The sequence below is a fragment of the Trypanosoma grayi genome (genome assembly GCF_000691245.1).
Source record: "Trypanosoma grayi strain ANR4 Tgr_260_V1, whole genome shotgun sequence".
Lineage (NCBI taxonomy): Eukaryota > Euglenozoa > Kinetoplastea > Trypanosomatida > Trypanosomatidae > Trypanosoma > Trypanosoma grayi.
In genome coordinates this window covers 4,946-20,533 of record NW_008825879.1, presented here as the reverse complement: position 1 = coordinate 20,533, position 15,588 = coordinate 4,946, and the positions used below count along the sequence as shown (strand labels likewise).

General features: G+C 55.5%; 7 protein-coding genes across 7 annotated transcripts; all 7 read right to left on the bottom strand.

The window, feature by feature from the left end:
- Positions 1–276: 276 nt before the first annotated feature.
- DQ04_02601080 (putative ABC transporter) lies at positions 277–2,247 on the bottom strand (the record flags this gene model as incomplete). Its single annotated transcript, XM_009312041.1, has 1 exon — positions 277–2,247. One exon carries the CDS (start codon positions 2,245–2,247, stop codon positions 277–279), a length of 1,971 nt encoding a protein of 656 aa, XP_009310316.1.
- A 462-nt stretch (positions 2,248–2,709) lies between these two features.
- On the bottom strand, positions 2,710–4,329 carry DQ04_02601070 (hypothetical protein; the record flags this gene model as incomplete). Its single annotated transcript, XM_009312040.1, has 1 exon — positions 2,710–4,329. One exon carries the CDS (start codon positions 4,327–4,329, stop codon positions 2,710–2,712), a length of 1,620 nt encoding a protein of 539 aa, XP_009310315.1.
- Positions 4,330–4,519: 190 nt separating this feature from the next.
- On the bottom strand, positions 4,520–6,310 carry DQ04_02601060 (hypothetical protein; the record flags this gene model as incomplete). Its single annotated transcript, XM_009312039.1, has 1 exon — positions 4,520–6,310. The coding sequence occupies one exon, from the start codon at positions 6,308–6,310 to the stop codon at positions 4,520–4,522; it is 1,791 nt and encodes a 596-aa protein (XP_009310314.1).
- Positions 6,311–6,561: 251 nt separating this feature from the next.
- Positions 6,562–9,144, bottom strand: DQ04_02601050 (programmed cell death 6-interacting protein; the record flags this gene model as incomplete). Its single annotated transcript, XM_009312038.1, has 1 exon — positions 6,562–9,144. One exon carries the CDS (start codon positions 9,142–9,144, stop codon positions 6,562–6,564), a length of 2,583 nt encoding a protein of 860 aa, XP_009310313.1.
- A 539-nt stretch (positions 9,145–9,683) lies between these two features.
- On the bottom strand, positions 9,684–12,191 carry DQ04_02601040 (WDdomain 63; the record flags this gene model as incomplete). The annotated part of the gene is made up of 1 exon (XM_009312037.1): positions 9,684–12,191. The coding sequence occupies one exon, from the start codon at positions 12,189–12,191 to the stop codon at positions 9,684–9,686; it is 2,508 nt and encodes an 835-aa protein (XP_009310312.1).
- A 1,332-nt stretch (positions 12,192–13,523) lies between these two features.
- DQ04_02601030 (eukaryotic translation initiation factor eIF-4E) lies at positions 13,524–14,372 on the bottom strand (the record flags this gene model as incomplete). The annotated part of the gene is made up of 1 exon (XM_009312036.1): positions 13,524–14,372. The coding sequence occupies one exon, from the start codon at positions 14,370–14,372 to the stop codon at positions 13,524–13,526; it is 849 nt and encodes a 282-aa protein (XP_009310311.1).
- Positions 14,373–14,608: 236 nt separating this feature from the next.
- On the bottom strand, positions 14,609–14,920 carry DQ04_02601020 (hypothetical protein; the record flags this gene model as incomplete). Its single annotated transcript, XM_009312035.1, has 1 exon — positions 14,609–14,920. One exon carries the CDS (start codon positions 14,918–14,920, stop codon positions 14,609–14,611), a length of 312 nt encoding a protein of 103 aa, XP_009310310.1.
- Positions 14,921–15,588: the final 668 nt, after the last annotated feature.

Sequence of the window (15,588 nt, the reverse complement as noted above, 5' to 3'; positions counted from 1 at the left end):
ATGCGGCATGGTGTATTGCCATGCACGTGTTCAGGGAGAGAGGTGGCATTGAACTCGTTTGCTTTGCCTCGAAGCAGTTGCAGCAACAAGAAGGAGAACAGGAAAACTCAACAGCAACGTCTGCACAAACAAAGCACAAAAAAGTTGTGGCAAATCCCACATCGCTGGTTTTTAATTTTTCTTGTGTGTGCCTTTCCTGTTGCAATGGCCACTACTACTACTACTACTACTAGTACTACTACTACAGCCACCTCCAGAGCCTATTTGCCGGCCTCGTCAGCGCTTATGCGGGACCCACACAAGTTTCATACTAATCGCAACGAGCGCAAGCCCCACCACAGAGACGATGAGGAGAATCAGTGAAGACCTCCCCCAGCTGTCGTGGGTGAAGCCCTCCATTGCAAGGTATTGATTGCCTGTGTAACAGTACGATGTGCTCGCGTTGGCGTCGCATGAGTAGGGATTATCGCGCAGCTCAGATGCCACAACACCGCCGTAGCCGTACCGCAACACCGAGAGGGCCGGAAAAACTCTTGGCACCGTTGGCAGGCATATGAGGAAGCCGCTTAATATGATGCAGTAGCCGTAGTACAAACTATGCACGAACCACAGGTCTTGCTCAATTGGGTGCCAATATACGAGCAGCAACATCAGCGAGGCATGTGCGAGGCTCATGAGCCCCATTATTACCACAAGTGCGAGCGGCGACGTCAGCAGGAATAGCGTGCACGCCACCGCAACCACCGCAAAGACGACACGCGGCAGAACAAGACGAAGCACAGTGGCCGTGAAGTACTGCATCGCGTCGAAGTAGTTGTTGTTGCGGAGATGCACAGCTGAAAAGAACTCTCTCACCTCTGCATCAATCAGAACAATGTTCGCCTGCATCGCAGACGACAGAAGGAAAAAGACAACGCCTCTCTTGTTCTGCATTGTATTCTGGTCACTACCAGACCATGCAATCAGCGAGGCCATTAAGAAAAAAAGAAGAAAGAGAATTGTCCATGCAATGACAAAGCTGCGGTGCCCAATCGTCAGACGCCGACATGTGTACGTTGTCAGCATGTACCAACGCCGGAAGTAATTGGGCGTCAGCGCAGCAGCACGCGGGACAGGGTCGAAACTGTTCGATGCAATGCTTTTTCGATGCTCCTCGACCTGCAGCCGAATGCGACGATACGACACACCACTCGCGAACACGCCTGCCACGCGAGCGGATTCATTCTTTTCATCCAGCATCGCCAGCAGCTCACCGATTGATTCACCACTTGTGTCTTGTATGCCAACCTGCTCGCGGAAGAACTCCTCCAAGTCGGTCTTTGGGCCCGAGTACAGCAGATCTCCCTGCGAGCCCAGCAACAGGAAGTTGTCTGCGGCCTCATAAAGCGCTCGTGGGACTTCCGTCGCTGAAAGCACCACAAGTCGACCACTACCACTAACAAGGCCCTGCAGCACGGAAACAAAGCCGTGCGTCTCTCCAGTGGAGAGGTTGCTCGTCGGGCTATCGAGCGCCAACAGCATCGGACGCTGTACAAGCTCCATGCCCAGAGCGAGCTGATAAAGCTGTGGAGGACTCAGCTGCTCCGTCTTGACGTCAAGCAGCTGCTGCAAATGCACCGCCTGGGCGGCTTCCCTCACTATGTGCTCCTCATGCTCCGTATCGACCCGCATCCGCACAGAAAACAAAAGGTTACTGCGCACGGTCGCATCCCTTGAACAGACCTCAGTAGAGGTGATGAGGGCAACGCGTCGCCGAAACGCGGTAGAGACGACTGGAAGCGCATTCGCCATGACCGATCCACTCGCTCTCTCCTCAACCCCAGCTAATATCTCAAGCATCTTGCGCGAGCACAGTGGATCTGTGCACATCACAATGGTAATGGTGTCAGGAAGGAGATAACCAGACACATTGCGCAGGAGAGCACGCGGTGGCCGAAAGAAGGATGACCGCGTCTCCATGCAAACGTTTTCAAAGGCCATAACAAAGCCACGTCGTGCGTGCGTCACAGCTTCAGACGCCCCCAACCGCAGGAGCTCCTCAGTCTCTGGGGTTGCTACCTCTCCAGTATCGGCCGCAGGTAACATTGTTACAGTTTCTACTGCTGTCGCTGATGAGGGTCCCTCTTTGGATGGTGTGCTCAGTGGAACAGTGGCGGGCCGCTCCGTCATGGGCACATCTTCCTCACCACCGTCGAACGCAGCAATTGTCTCATGTTGTTGCTTCTGTCGCTTCCGAAAGAGCTGCATGCAGCGTCTAGCCCTATGGTTGCTTGAGCTATCAAGTGGTGTGGGTGTGGAGGAGCAAACCATAAGAAAAGGCAGATGCTTGACTTGTGCCGACACGGTCTTCTTCGGACCCTCCCATATCTGCCACCTCAGCGACAATACAGATACGAAACTAACTGGAAATAAAAAGCACAGATTTGCGTCTCAAATTTCCCTTGAAGTCGCGAGGGAAAAAAAAAAGCATGCCATTGAAGCTCCCCACAACGCACTAAGGCGCTTCGAAAGAGCGCGTGCTATCGGGCATTCCACCACCGGGCTCAATTCGGCGGATGTGCAGCCCAGTGGGTCATGGTGGTTTGCTCGGCCACAGCGCGGCGCTCCTCACCGTTACCAGACTCGGTCTGCATGCTTTAATCAAATTGTAACAACATCCTTAGACAGGAATCAATGTGATTCACCTGAAGCGCTAAACTTCTCCCCCGATTAGAGGCCCCAGCTGAAACATAGCTGCATCTGCTCTGTGATTTGGTTGGAGATCTCCACCAGGGATGCCTCCTCCCGGTCAAGCTCCATTAGCTGCTGCTCCCACATAGATATCCGCGCATGCACAGTTTCCTTGGCAGCTTCCGAACTGTCAAGGATTTCTTTCAGAGTTTTCGAAAGGAAGGCAATGCGCTCATTCAGACGGTCCAACTCTTGGCCAAGCCGCATTTCCTCATTTGAACAATCTTCGTTGTATTGATTGTTTATTTCACATACACTGCCACACGATGTGCGATGGATCTTCTCCCCTTCTACCGCTTCACTCGGTCCCACCACATGGCAAACGCTGAGCAACGCTCCGGGTGCTACAGCTGCACCACCGGGCTGCTGAGGGCAAGAGCCCTGCTGTTGGGCACACTCACTCCTATCGCCCTCAAAATCTTTTTTACGCAGTTGTGCGACGGGAGAGGTAGCTTCGGGAATGGCACGATCCCCACCCTGAGGCATACTTGTTTCATTATAACTACTCTCTTTACCGCCGTTTTCCCGTGAGTTTTGTGTGGGCTCTTGAATATGCAACGGTGGTATTGACGCCCCTGACGCGAACGCTGGCGAACCGCTGGGAGTCTGGTGCCGACACGTCTCGGGGGCACAGGCTCGCAGTGGCGGGGAACTCAACACGCCGACAAGAGGCACAGACGTGCCACCGGAAGAAACACTCTTACCCTTTTCGTTGCTCTCCTCGCAGACCAAGATGCACGGGCTCTCCAACATCTGATCCACTTGTTGATGAAAAATAGGCAGTTGTAAGAGTTCCAGAATGCCAAAGACAGAGACAGGGGTCTTGTCACTCTCCAAACCAAATGATATCTCTCTCGATACATCTTTTGAGTCCTCCTGAAGCTTTGCGAGATCCACACTTAGCGTGGAAGCTGGCATCTTCAGACCGTTCCTGCAAACTCTGAAGAGCGTCACGTCCAGCTGCTGTGCCGCCAGCGTGCGCAGCGTTCCGGTGAACACCAACTTCAGTGGCATCGACTCTTGCCAACTCACGCACCCCGACTTGGGCCGTATTAATGCACTCCATGCTTCCGTTTTGCACGAGGAGAGTTGACAACGCAATTTATATTCGCCGGCATCGAGACCAGAGGCGCGCACCTCCTTGATCCGCAATTCCACATCTCCTATTTGCTCCATGAAGAGAAGCATCGACAATTGTCCCACTGTTGTCATCTGGCTGACTTCACCCGGTGGCACCAGCTGAAACGAGCACTGCGCACCAACTTTCCGCACCAGCTGCAGCAAGCTCGTCGAGGCGAGACCTACCAAAACCTCCTTTTCGCTCCCGTCAATAAGAATAATCTGAAAGACAGCTGTGCGCTGGCTGAGCGTCGCGACGAGGTTCCGTAGCGAGTCAGCACCGACGCGATATTTGAAGGAGGTGCGCCTATTCGCTCTTGGAACTTGCTGCTTCGAGGGAAACGCAAGATTCACCACTTTGCCGTCAAAAATAAGACGGAGGACGAGCGTACTGCCTCCATCAGCAGCAACACCTTCTGGAATTTGAAGGTCGGAAACCATCCAGCGCGAGACACGGATCTGGAACAGCCATGGAACCATGGAAAAGGGTTTCACTAGAATTGTCAAACACCTTTTTTCAATGGCACCCTAACTGTGTAATCGTGCCCAATCTGAGATCACAAAACAGAAAAAAAAGAATGTCATTGACCCTATGAATAGGATCATTCTCACAAAGCGCGAGTAACTGCGTTCGCACCAATTCACATGTAGCCACCGGGCATCTTTACTATCATCTTACCGACAGTGGTGGTGGAGGTGGTGGAGGAGGTGCCGGCATTTTCCTTGCCGCTAGTGGCGGCGGAGGTGGTGGGGGAGGTGGTACAAACATCTTTCCCACTGTTTGTGGTGGTGGCAATTTCTCTGTTGGGGTTGGCGCTGCTTCTGACGGTCGCCGAGGCAGCGGGTCATTTTTGGATGTCTCGGCAGAGGGTGGCGGCAGCGGCGTCAACCGTCCTGCTGGAAGGTGGAGGTGCTGAGTGACGGTATCAGATTCATGATGGCTTCGTGGAAGCGGTGGTGGCCTGAGATTTTCCTCCTCCGGCGTGGTCTTGCCCCGTGAGGCCTGGCCAGACGCAGACACACACCCCACCACAATGCCCTCCGCAGGTCGCTGCTGCGGGCTGCAGTGTTGGGCACCACCATCCCCCGGACGGGACGCGGATGTGGGTGTATGAGGTGTCTGGGGTGCGGGGCTACCACGCGGGACGGAGCGCTCATACAGCTGCTGAATGAAAAACGCTGAAGGTCTTCGATTTGGGACTGCATCTCTGCTCGCAGAGCGTTCCCCATTTTCTTTTCGTAATTCTTCTACGGTGACGAGAGGCTCCAGCAAGAGATCAAAGTTCATAAGGGCACGTTGCGCCGACGTCAGGTGTTTGTAGTTTTCCAGAAGCGTTTGCTCTTCTCGGCGACGTTGCTCCGCCTCGCGCTCCACTGTCTCCCGCGCGAAGCGAAGCTCAGCTTTTGCCTTCTCGAGATCAGAGGACCGTTCCTTAAGCTTCATCAGCAAGTATGTCTCACGTCTCCCAACACCACCACTACCATCAGCATTACCGGTGTTGCCCTCATCGACGCCAGGCCCTGGATCAGCAGACGACTTCCCGGTATTGCGCAGGCGATGCAGAATGACCGGCTGCCACGGGTCTGGAAAGCTCAGCGGAGGACCGCTCTTCTCGTCGTCTCCTATCCGCTCGCGAGAGGTGCCTGCACTGCTCCAAGTCATCACATTCGCCTCCTGCTGTCCAACAGCCCCAGTACCGGAGAGGTGCACAAGCACATTTCCATGGTGTTCGTCCACGCGTACATCACCTGAGCGTTGGCGGTCATTCCCCTCATGCAGCATAGTGGCATATTTATTCGCCTGCCCAGGCTCCGATGCACCGATCTTCACAACCGCGTCATTACTCCGAGGTGACTGGAGCGCCATCGCTACAGGTGGAGGCTTTGTAATTGATGGATAGGACGGATGAAACCTGGTTGCGATATATCGGTTTAAACGAGAGAGTGGTGTCTCCTCCTCCTCCTCCTCCGCCTCCTGTTTTGGTTGCTGCTTCTTCATCACTGTTTCCTCTTTGCTGGCGCTCTGCCAACCACTGTACAGGGCGTGCAGAAAAGAGGGCACCTCCGCGGTTGGCATGCCGCTCATCTCCACAACAACACCATCCAACAACTCCAAACAAACTGAAGAGGTGAGCGGCACGCGGGAGACGCACTGAGTACCTGTGGATTCACTTCGTCGCCGCTGAGCGATGCCTCCTCCCTCACACTGCACCTTCACAGCTGTAGCGTCTTCTCGTCCCGAATGCATCGTAATGGCGACAATATCTCCAAGAGGCACTCTGCATTGGTGCCCCTCTTCAACGCCGGGCCCGGCATCTGTAGCGAAAAACAGTTCATTGCTGTCCTGCAGCAGCGTCACACTGCAGCATGACGGCTGGCCAGGGCTCGTTAGGCCTGCACTTTGAACGGGAGTTTTACACAGAACGCTGCACAGCACCGAAGCCACTACATTCCCCGCCATTCTGCGCCCAGAATACCCCTCACAAAACGAAACAGAAAGAAAAAATAATTCCAACAGAGTAATATGCAGGCGTGAAAGCAGCCAAAGCAGACGACAGAGCCGCGCCAGTTTTTAATCCGCCAAAACGTAATGAGACGCGCACTACGGCCACAAAAGCCATACCTTTTCTCTCACAATATGCAAGGCAGACAGTTTCCCCCCTTTTTATTAGCAAAGTCCTTTCCTCGTTCGTAAAGGCAGATATGTGTTGACTAAAGCGGCCCATACGGCGGCGGTGGCGGATTGTCAGAGGAATTCATTGCGGATTCGTAGCTGGGCGGGGCGTCATTAAAGCCCATTGGAGGCGGCGGCGGCGGCGGCGGAGGTGGTGAAGGATATTCCACAAAGGTTGCCGCCGCTTCCCGTTGTCTGCGCAGCACCTCAGCCATTCGTTCCGCTCGATGTGGTTCCCACTGATGCTGCTGCTGCTCGAGTGACTCGATTTCTTTACGCAGGTCATCCTGACGCCTCTTCGACCCCTCAATGGCCGCCATTGCTGCCTGATTTTGCTGCATTTCTGATATTTTTTTGGCGATTTCCATATCCAACACCTCTCGGAGGCTTTCGGCTTCTAACTTACGGCACACTGCGAAGGACCTGGCGCTCGAGAGCGTAGCTTCGAGCCCATCCAATGCGGAAGAGGCGTACCGCATGACGTCCCCGAACTCCTGCCGGAGAGAGGTGTAAATGGAGCAGGCGCTCTCCAGGGCGTTGCACACCTTCTGCATCTTCTCCATGATGGGATCGGAGCTCTGCAGAACGCCCAGGCTGTTGACAGTATCCTCCGCCTCCGTCATGATTTGCTCCTCCTCTCGCACTGTCTGGTTGACACGCTCAGTCGCATCGCTAATTGCCTGCGACGCCTTGTCCAAGATGACATCGCATTGGCTAGCCTCCACCGCTGAAAGGTCATATGTCACAGTATCGGATTCAAGCAGCTCGTTCAGCTCTCTTAACTGCACTTCCTGCGTTTCCTCAACAGTATGTTTGCGCTGCACGAGTTTCCGCAGTGCCTCCACTTCCGCAACTACCTTTGCATTCTGCTGACGGGCCACCTTTGTCTCTACAAACGGCATGAGAGCATCCAAATCCTGCATTGGCCAATCAAGACGAGCGATTTCGCGCAGACACGTCTCCATCGCACCCTTCGCCTTGCCGAATGGTTCCACCAACCACTGCTGCAGTCCCTTCTCATGCTCCCGCAGCGCAGCCTCGATGGAGTGGTACTCCCCTACCTCATTGGCAGGGTGATGCACACCCCGCCACATCCGCTCGCCGTACGCGTTCACGTATGCTTCGTCCTCCTTGCGCTCCGCCTCCAGCTCCCCGCGAACCTGTTGTATCTTCTCGTTACAAGCAACCCAAAGGTCATCGCACGTCTTCACCATTGCCACAAGCGAATCCACAACGCCAACTTCTGCACCGTTTGCATCTTTGCGGAGTGATTCAATCTTGTTACGAAGCTGCGGGGGGACACGCCCACGGCTTTGCGATTCACCAGAGAGCACCTCAATGATGGCAGTCACACCCAGCTTTTGAAACCGCTCCGATGCTTTGTTGCGCATCGACGCAGATGACTTATTGCATACCGATACGATTTCTCTTTGCCTTTCACGCCACTTTGCTGCAATCGTCGCGATGTGCGCAGGGACGATGCCAAAGAAGGGGTCTTCGCCGCGTTTCGACTCAAATACGGTGAAACTGGGGTGCTCAGTGGCTTTTCCAAGCGGCCGTGGGAGGCCACTGGGCGCCTCCACCTCTTTCGGTACCCGCATGAAATACACTGAATTATTTGATGCAATTGTCTTATCATGTTCATTGTTGACAGTGTTGATGATGCTGTTGATCCAACTGCGGAGCTCTGAAGTAGGCATCTTGGGCAGCTTGGAGAAATAATCCTGCGCACTCTCGAAATGGGCAATGGCGACACCGACTTCACCGTCATCCGCCTTCAGCACCGCAAGGTGCAAGTGGGAGCGCGCGTTCAAGACCAAACCCATAGACGTGAGCAGCAACTCAACCCGTGTCGCTGAGCCACCCTTCTTGAATCCCGTATACCACTCACTTCCCCTCATTATGCTTGCGACGTCCTCGTACTGCTTCCCGCCCTCTCGTGCGATCTTGGAAAGCATGGCATGGTTCCCTTTCATGTCATTCTCCGCCTTGAGATAGGCGCAGTGGTGTGTCATTGCAAGGCAAATGCGGCGGAGCAGACTGAGCGAGCCCGACGACAAATCACCTTTTATGTGCTCTGGCGGGAGCCGCTGCAGCAGACGCTCGACCATTTCATAGTACCCCGCAGCGTTCTGGAAACCCTTGAAGGCGTTCTTCACGCCATCCACGGTTCCACTTTTGGCCTGTTGTACCGCCAAGCTCGCCCATGATGCCGCGAGGTTGTATATGCAACAGAGTAACTCGAGATTGCCATTATACGACTCATTCTTGTAGCTCTCATCGAAACTGCTTCGCCAGCAGAAGAGCATGTTTTTGTGCACCTGCGCCCCGTGGAGTGGAAGGTGCGCCTGTGCCATTGCCACCAGCTGGCAGTAGGGCTTCAGCGTGTGTTCAATGAAGTCTTCAGTAGGCAAGGCCTTTGCGTCGGAGCGGCACGTCTGTACAATCGACCTGTGAAGTGTGTTCATACGCTGGAACGTCGCCTCAACACTACTAGTGTTGTTGCTCGAGTGGTTGACGCTGATGTACTTGAGGCACATGTTCCAGTCTGGCATTTCATCTTTGCCGCGACGGAACGGCAGCGTGATGAACGGGTCAGGCAGGTGGTCAAGAGCTGCCATTCCTCTGTCTTACTACTACTGATACTACTACTATTGTTATGTATGAGGCGTGTAATATTCACAGAGTAATGCTTTGGGTGGTCTCCTGCCCACGTACAAATCGCGCACACACGCACATTTATATATAAAGAGATAGAAACGGGTGTGTAGAAGGAACGGCAGCTATGATGAATGCGAGGGCCGGTGTGGGAGAGAATATGCCACAGCAGCAGTAATACACATAGATCTGATGCAGGCAGCGTACAGCCGTGTCTCTTACATCGCCCTTGCGCGCATACATAACATGCAGCGGAGAGAGTGTGCGTGCACGTGTATATATATATATATATATATACTTGCATGTGTGTTTGTGTTCGTACTTGAGTAAGAAGGAGAAACACAACATACCAAGACACACACACACACCAAAAACCGCAACAGACACACACTTCCCTCCACGTCGCACCTCAAAGCATCCTCTACCAGTCGCACCGTTCTATCGCATTCACTCACACACACACACACACCGATGCTCCTCATTGCACTCTCACCGCCTGCACTCACGCCTTGACGCTCTTCCCGTCCACCTCCTCGTCCTCGTCTTCCTCGGCGTCTTCCATGTCAGCAGCTTCCGGTAGCAACTCTTCCACCTTTGCTAGGAACTCCGCGTCGCGGGTGGGGTCGTGGGCGTAAAAGTCCTCCTCGAAGCCACCGCCCCACACCGCCTTGTCTTCCTTCCCCTCCACAAGGGCGACGATTGACTGCGTCTTCCCCATCATCTTGGGTGCCGCAACGCCGTAGCGGTCACGCTCGCGCTCGCGCTCAGACCAGCGCCAGCCGTAGTAGTGCACGCGACGCACCTCACGCTCAAGCATGGCGCGTAGGTGCCGCTGCTCGCCACTCGGACCACGCGACAGAACCCTCGGCAATGCGTACCAGTGAAAAGATCCGACGCTCGTGCCAATGGCGACATACTGCACGTAATGCGGCGGCGGCGTTGGCGGCGCCGGCTTGAAGTTGATGACAGTGATGGCATCCTGTACAAGTTGGTGCACGAGCAGAGGCTCCCTGTTTCTATCCAAGAGGTCCCATATGAGAATCTTGCCGTCCATTGTGCCCACTACAATCACACTCACCCGCGTTGGCGCCCAGCAGGCGCAGGTAATCAGTGCATCGTGCTGCGACGAAGTGTAGATGGGGCGGTCGAGGCCTACACGCCACAGTTTGAAGTGAAGGTCCCCGCACGACAGGTACACGTCACTGATGGTGGGGTGGCGCTGCACGCTGAAGACTGGCCCCGCGTGACCGCGCGCCACTAGTCGCACCACACGCGTCTCCTCCGTGTTTGTCGAGAACTCCCGCCTCTCATCTGGGGTCAGCATGTTACACATTGCGATCTCACCAAGGGTAGTGCCGCAGCAGGCGATGTACGACGGCATCTCGTTGACACTGAGGCCGTCTACGTGGAAGCGGTATCCCATCAAGTCGCCACCACCGCCTGGCCTCGTCATTTGATACTTCAGCAGCGGCACCCACGGAAACTCCTCACCACCCACGCGGCCCTGATGCTTCATCTTGCGCAGCTTGTCGGCAGGGAGGTGCTCGGGGCGGATATCCCACACGCACATGTACCCATCGTCACTCAATGACACGAACTGCCGCCCCTCTTGTGAAGGGGTCTGTCGCCCATCAAACGCGCACTCGAGTCCGTTTGGCAGCCACTGAATGGCGTGGACAGGGCACCGGTGCGAGAGCTCAACACGAGATGACTGTATTGGCTGCAAGCGTGGTACGAGAACATCGCCGTCCCGCTCTAGACTCAGGCCCTTGACGCTACGCACACTTGGCGGGATATCCTTCGCGCCGAGTTCGGCATGAAATGCAACGTTGGGGTCCTGCATGTGGTCTCCAGTCGTCTTAGTGGAGGGCGATATCGTGGTCGTCTGATTGAGGTCCCACAAGAACAGCTGCCCATTCATAGCACCACCCGCAATGAGGTTCGGCTTTAGTGGATTGAACTGCAGGACCTGAATCTCCACTGGCGCCTCCAGCAAGGCGCGCGGGTGCATAGGATCAGCGAAGTCCCAGACGAGATTGACTGTTGTCTCGCAGCGCCGCTCCGACTCGATGCGCTGCTCCAACGTATGTCGCGCAACGGATGCAATGCAGACATAGTCATCCTTTCCACGGAAGCTGCGCCAGCTGATGGAGGACACGCGCAAGTCCTTCATTGTGGTGTGAGTGTAATTACCCTTCTCAATGAGGACGGTATCATCGCGAGAACCGACAATTGCATCATCATCTGTGAAGAGAGAAAAGTCGTCCTGATATATCGGCACCTCGTAGTTCTGAAGCAGGCAGTGCAGCACACGTGGAAGCGCCTTGTTGAAGAAGGCCATCATAGCAGGCGCCTCGCTCTTGGGAAGCGTGATGTTTCGTATGCACGCGTCCACGAGCGTCGGCTCCACCTGCAGCGCGGCGTCCACTTTGCGCGAGAAGGGCGTCTGCGACGTACGGCTCTGCAGCGACGGCACCGCCTGCACGCCGATGTCCACCTCATCGCGCACCACGTCGATCGCGATGTGCGTTGTGCCGCGCTGATCGCGGCTGTCCTCACTGGCCTCCTTCGTCAGGTAGCTCGTGTGCACCATGCGCTGGTGCAGCAGCACGTCGCGCCGCACCTCGAAGGTGACCCGCACCGGCGTCCGCTTCTTCACGCTGTATCCGTTCTCCTCCATGATCTCCTTCTCGCTGCCGAGGCTCTCCCACGTCCCCCGCGGCACGATCGTCTTGAGTTCCTCGGCGAGGTTCAGCAGCTCGTCCGACACCCAGTCCGCCGCGCAGCCGCTCACGCGCCGCTCGGTCTTTGCCGCCGCAAAGCCGAGAAACGCGCCAACGCCGGAGGAGCTGTTGGCCGCCGGNCGCCGCTCGGTCTTTGCCGCCGCAAAGCCGAGAAACGCGCCAACGCCGGAGGAGCTGTTGGCCGCCGGCTCCGCGTCGAGCTGGGCGGACTTCACGAGGCTCTGCGAGGGGCTCTGCGACTGCAGGCTCTCCGTGTCGGCGGACATGGGCGCTGTTTTCCCTTCCCACTCTAATGGCTGAGTGCGTGGCGTCGCCGCAGGAGCGAAGGTCAGATCCACAAGGGAAGAGAAGGGAGAGAGAGAGAGAGAGAGAACAAGGCAGAAAAACAAAAACGGCATTCACACAAACTCATTGCTGCGAGTGATTATGTTTTTTCTCCACATTTCGCTCATGCGCGGGTGGTGGCGAGGCGGAAGTACACGCCACCTGAGTGACTCTCCTGCACAAGAAGAGGATGGGAACGAAGGAAGGAAGGAAAGAAGAACACCGCCGCCGTTGCTGCAGAAGCAACAAGCAGCCGCAGCAGGAAGGAACGGGGGGGAAGGAGTGAGGCGCGGCAGCAAGACGACGCCCTCCGCACATGCCTGCATGAGTGCAGGGTGGAGGAGCAAGCCCGCTTAACCGTCGCGCTCTCGACCGACGCGGACAAACACATGTTGCCGGTGAAAACGGGCAAAGAGCGTGAAGGCTCCCTCACCGTCCCTGCGCAAGCAAGCAATAAAAAAAAAGTAAATGCGACACCCAGCACGTATAGGTGTGCGAAGAGAAAAATCCGTCAAATGTCTCTCTCTCTCTCTCTCCCTCACTCCTCCCCCTGTTGCTCTTATTCTCCTTTCGTGTGGTGCTCTTCTGCCATTCATCCACCGGCCTCCAGAGAGACCGCACTTCCTCACTTGCCACACACACACACACACATATATATACATATATATATGCCCCTTTCCTTTCTTTCTCTTTCCGCAGCCCTGCTTTCTTTGTTTCCTGTTCGTCTCCTCGTTAGCACCACAACTACAGCAGCAGTAACGCGAACAATAATAGTAATAACACAGGATGTGCCATGTGAGCGTGAAGTTGTGGAAGCACCGTAGGCATTGGGCCCTAAAATAGAAGAGAAAATTAATTTATTTTCGCCTCTACCTCCCCCTTCTTGTTCTCTTCCCCTTTAGTGCGCCGCACTCGTCTCACCCGTCACGTCATTCCCCCCCCNTTGCTGCTGCTGCTCCGCTGCTCTTCCTCTCCTCCCTCGTTTTGCCTTTACAGTCGGACCCTCTCCAGTTGTGCACATCCCCTTGTTTTCTTCCCGTGGACTTCTCTTTTTTTTTTCTCTCCCTCCCCTGTATTGGTTTGGCTTGTTTCTCATTTCTTTCTTTTTTTTTGTCCCTCAACCCAAACTTCCCCATTCTTTTTTTACTCTCTTTTCCTTCGCCTTCAGTTGTCGTTGCTGCCGTATTTCGTTTCCCCCTTTCCCTCAAGGCATTCATTCCCCCTCCCCCGGCGCCTCCACCACTCCCACACCCACATGCTGCTGCTGCTATGGGCTACGGCTTCCCACCGCCGTGCGGGGTGAAGATGAACTTCGCGGAGGATGGCAGACCCGCCTCGCGCACTAGCTGCTTCTCAATGCGCGCAACCGCCTCGCTGGCGCCGGCGTCGCGCAGCCACAGCGCGATGCGGTTGTGGTACTTGCGCTTCGACAGCACAACACCCATGATATGATCGCCGTCGGCGTCGGGGTCAAGGTACTCGCCCACCATCGCCATGAGGACGTTCTCCCAAATCGCGTCGAGCTCAGGCTTCTTTTCGCCCTCCTGTTCCTCCTTCTTCGCCTTGCCGTGGTGATTAGCGTTGTTACCACTGCTACTATTGTTGTTGGCGTTGGCAGCGTTGTTGTTAGCAGCAGCAGCAGTAGCGGCGTCGCCGCTTCCGCCGCCACCCGTCGCGTTGGCGGTGTCCCACTTCTTTCCGCCGGCATCGCCGCCCCCCTTCTCGTCAAGGCTCACCCAGATCTTCCCGCCGGCCTTGTTGCTCGGGTCCTCCCACATCGGCTTGACCCCCTCGCGGAAGAAGTGGTACTGCGCCGATATCCGAAGCACGTGCGGCGGCTTGCAGTAGTGCAGCATCGTGAAGAAATCCTCCACGGTGCGCACCGTCATCACCTCGACGAGGGACAGCTCCCACTGTTGGCTGTCGTACGTCGACAGGGAGTCGTACCACAGCGTCCACGCACGGTTCAGCGGATGCTTCTTGAGGCCCTTGTCGATGCCCGGCGTCGCCGCTGCCTGCTTCGCGTCATGCTGCTGCTGCTGGTGGTGGTGGTGGTGATGGGCGGCGTCGCCCTTTGCCGCTGCGGCTCCCGCAGCCGCCTCCCTTGGCTTCGCGTCAGACATCAGTAACTTCTCCCAGAGACACACATATACACAAACGCAGAAACGAGGGGCACGAGCAACAGCAAGCATATACTTGGCTGCATTCCAGGGAATGTACACAAACACACATATACATTCATACAGAAGTTTTAAGCCAAGCAGAGGCACCGCCAGGGGGGGGGAGAAGTACACAATACAAGCGGACACGCAAACACAGACGCAACTCACATTTCCCTCATTCCACAGCAGCAGCCCCGTCACACAAAAGGCGTTGCGATTGAGAGACCCAGCTCCAGTCCCGTTGCAAACGCCACAAACAAATGCGTGAACGACCAGCCCCACCAAAGCAAAGGGGGCGCACAATCACCACATCGGAAACTGGAAAGAGGCGCGGTGCTGCACGTATACTTGGGCAGAGCCAAAAACACCATCGAAGTCCTCCCACCAAACGAGAGATAACGACCAAACCGAAAAACCACCACCAGCAGCAGCAGCAGCAGTTGGCGACTTCCATATTTTCTCATGCGTTTGCAAATAGTCCGCATTCCAAGCTTGCAGCGCCGATACATAATCAAATGTTTGTCGCGCACGCCACATGTCGCGCCGCAAAGGCGTCTGGCGCTTCGGTGTCCACCACCCAAAGTCCTCTGTGCCACCGCGACACAGACTCAATGTCCGCCGTCATTCATTCATTCAGGCACTAGTTGCCGCAGCCCCAGCGCCCTTTATTCTGCCTCGCCATGTGTACTTGCCTGCGTGCGCGGGGGTGCAGCAGTACAGAAAAAGAGGAAAGAAAAAGAAACGTGGAGCGGGGAGGGGGGGGNGGCATTGCCGCGGCTCCGGCTGCCGAGCGAACTCAGCGGGGACGAGGCAACATTGACGAGTCGTTGACGCCGCCACATGAGGTGCGCAAAAGCGAAAAAGAAGAGAACGAGCTGCACCTTCCCTCGGGAAGAGAAATCACGAAGGAAAAACAAAAAATACGCCGACCGGCCGTTAGAGTGCAGAAGAAGGAAGACGTATTTGCATGAAACTTCCTGCGCGTGCGGAGGGCGCTTCAGTGTTGTTATAATTCGCCGTAACGTCGCCGCCTGTTCTTGTGCGGCTGGGAAGGAGAGAGAGATGAAGAGGGAAGCAGGCAGAAAAACTGTGTGTGTGAGAGAGAGAGAGAAAACGCGCGAAGGAGTCCAGCCTCCGCAATACTTTCATTTTGAGTGATTTTCCTCTTCATTTATTT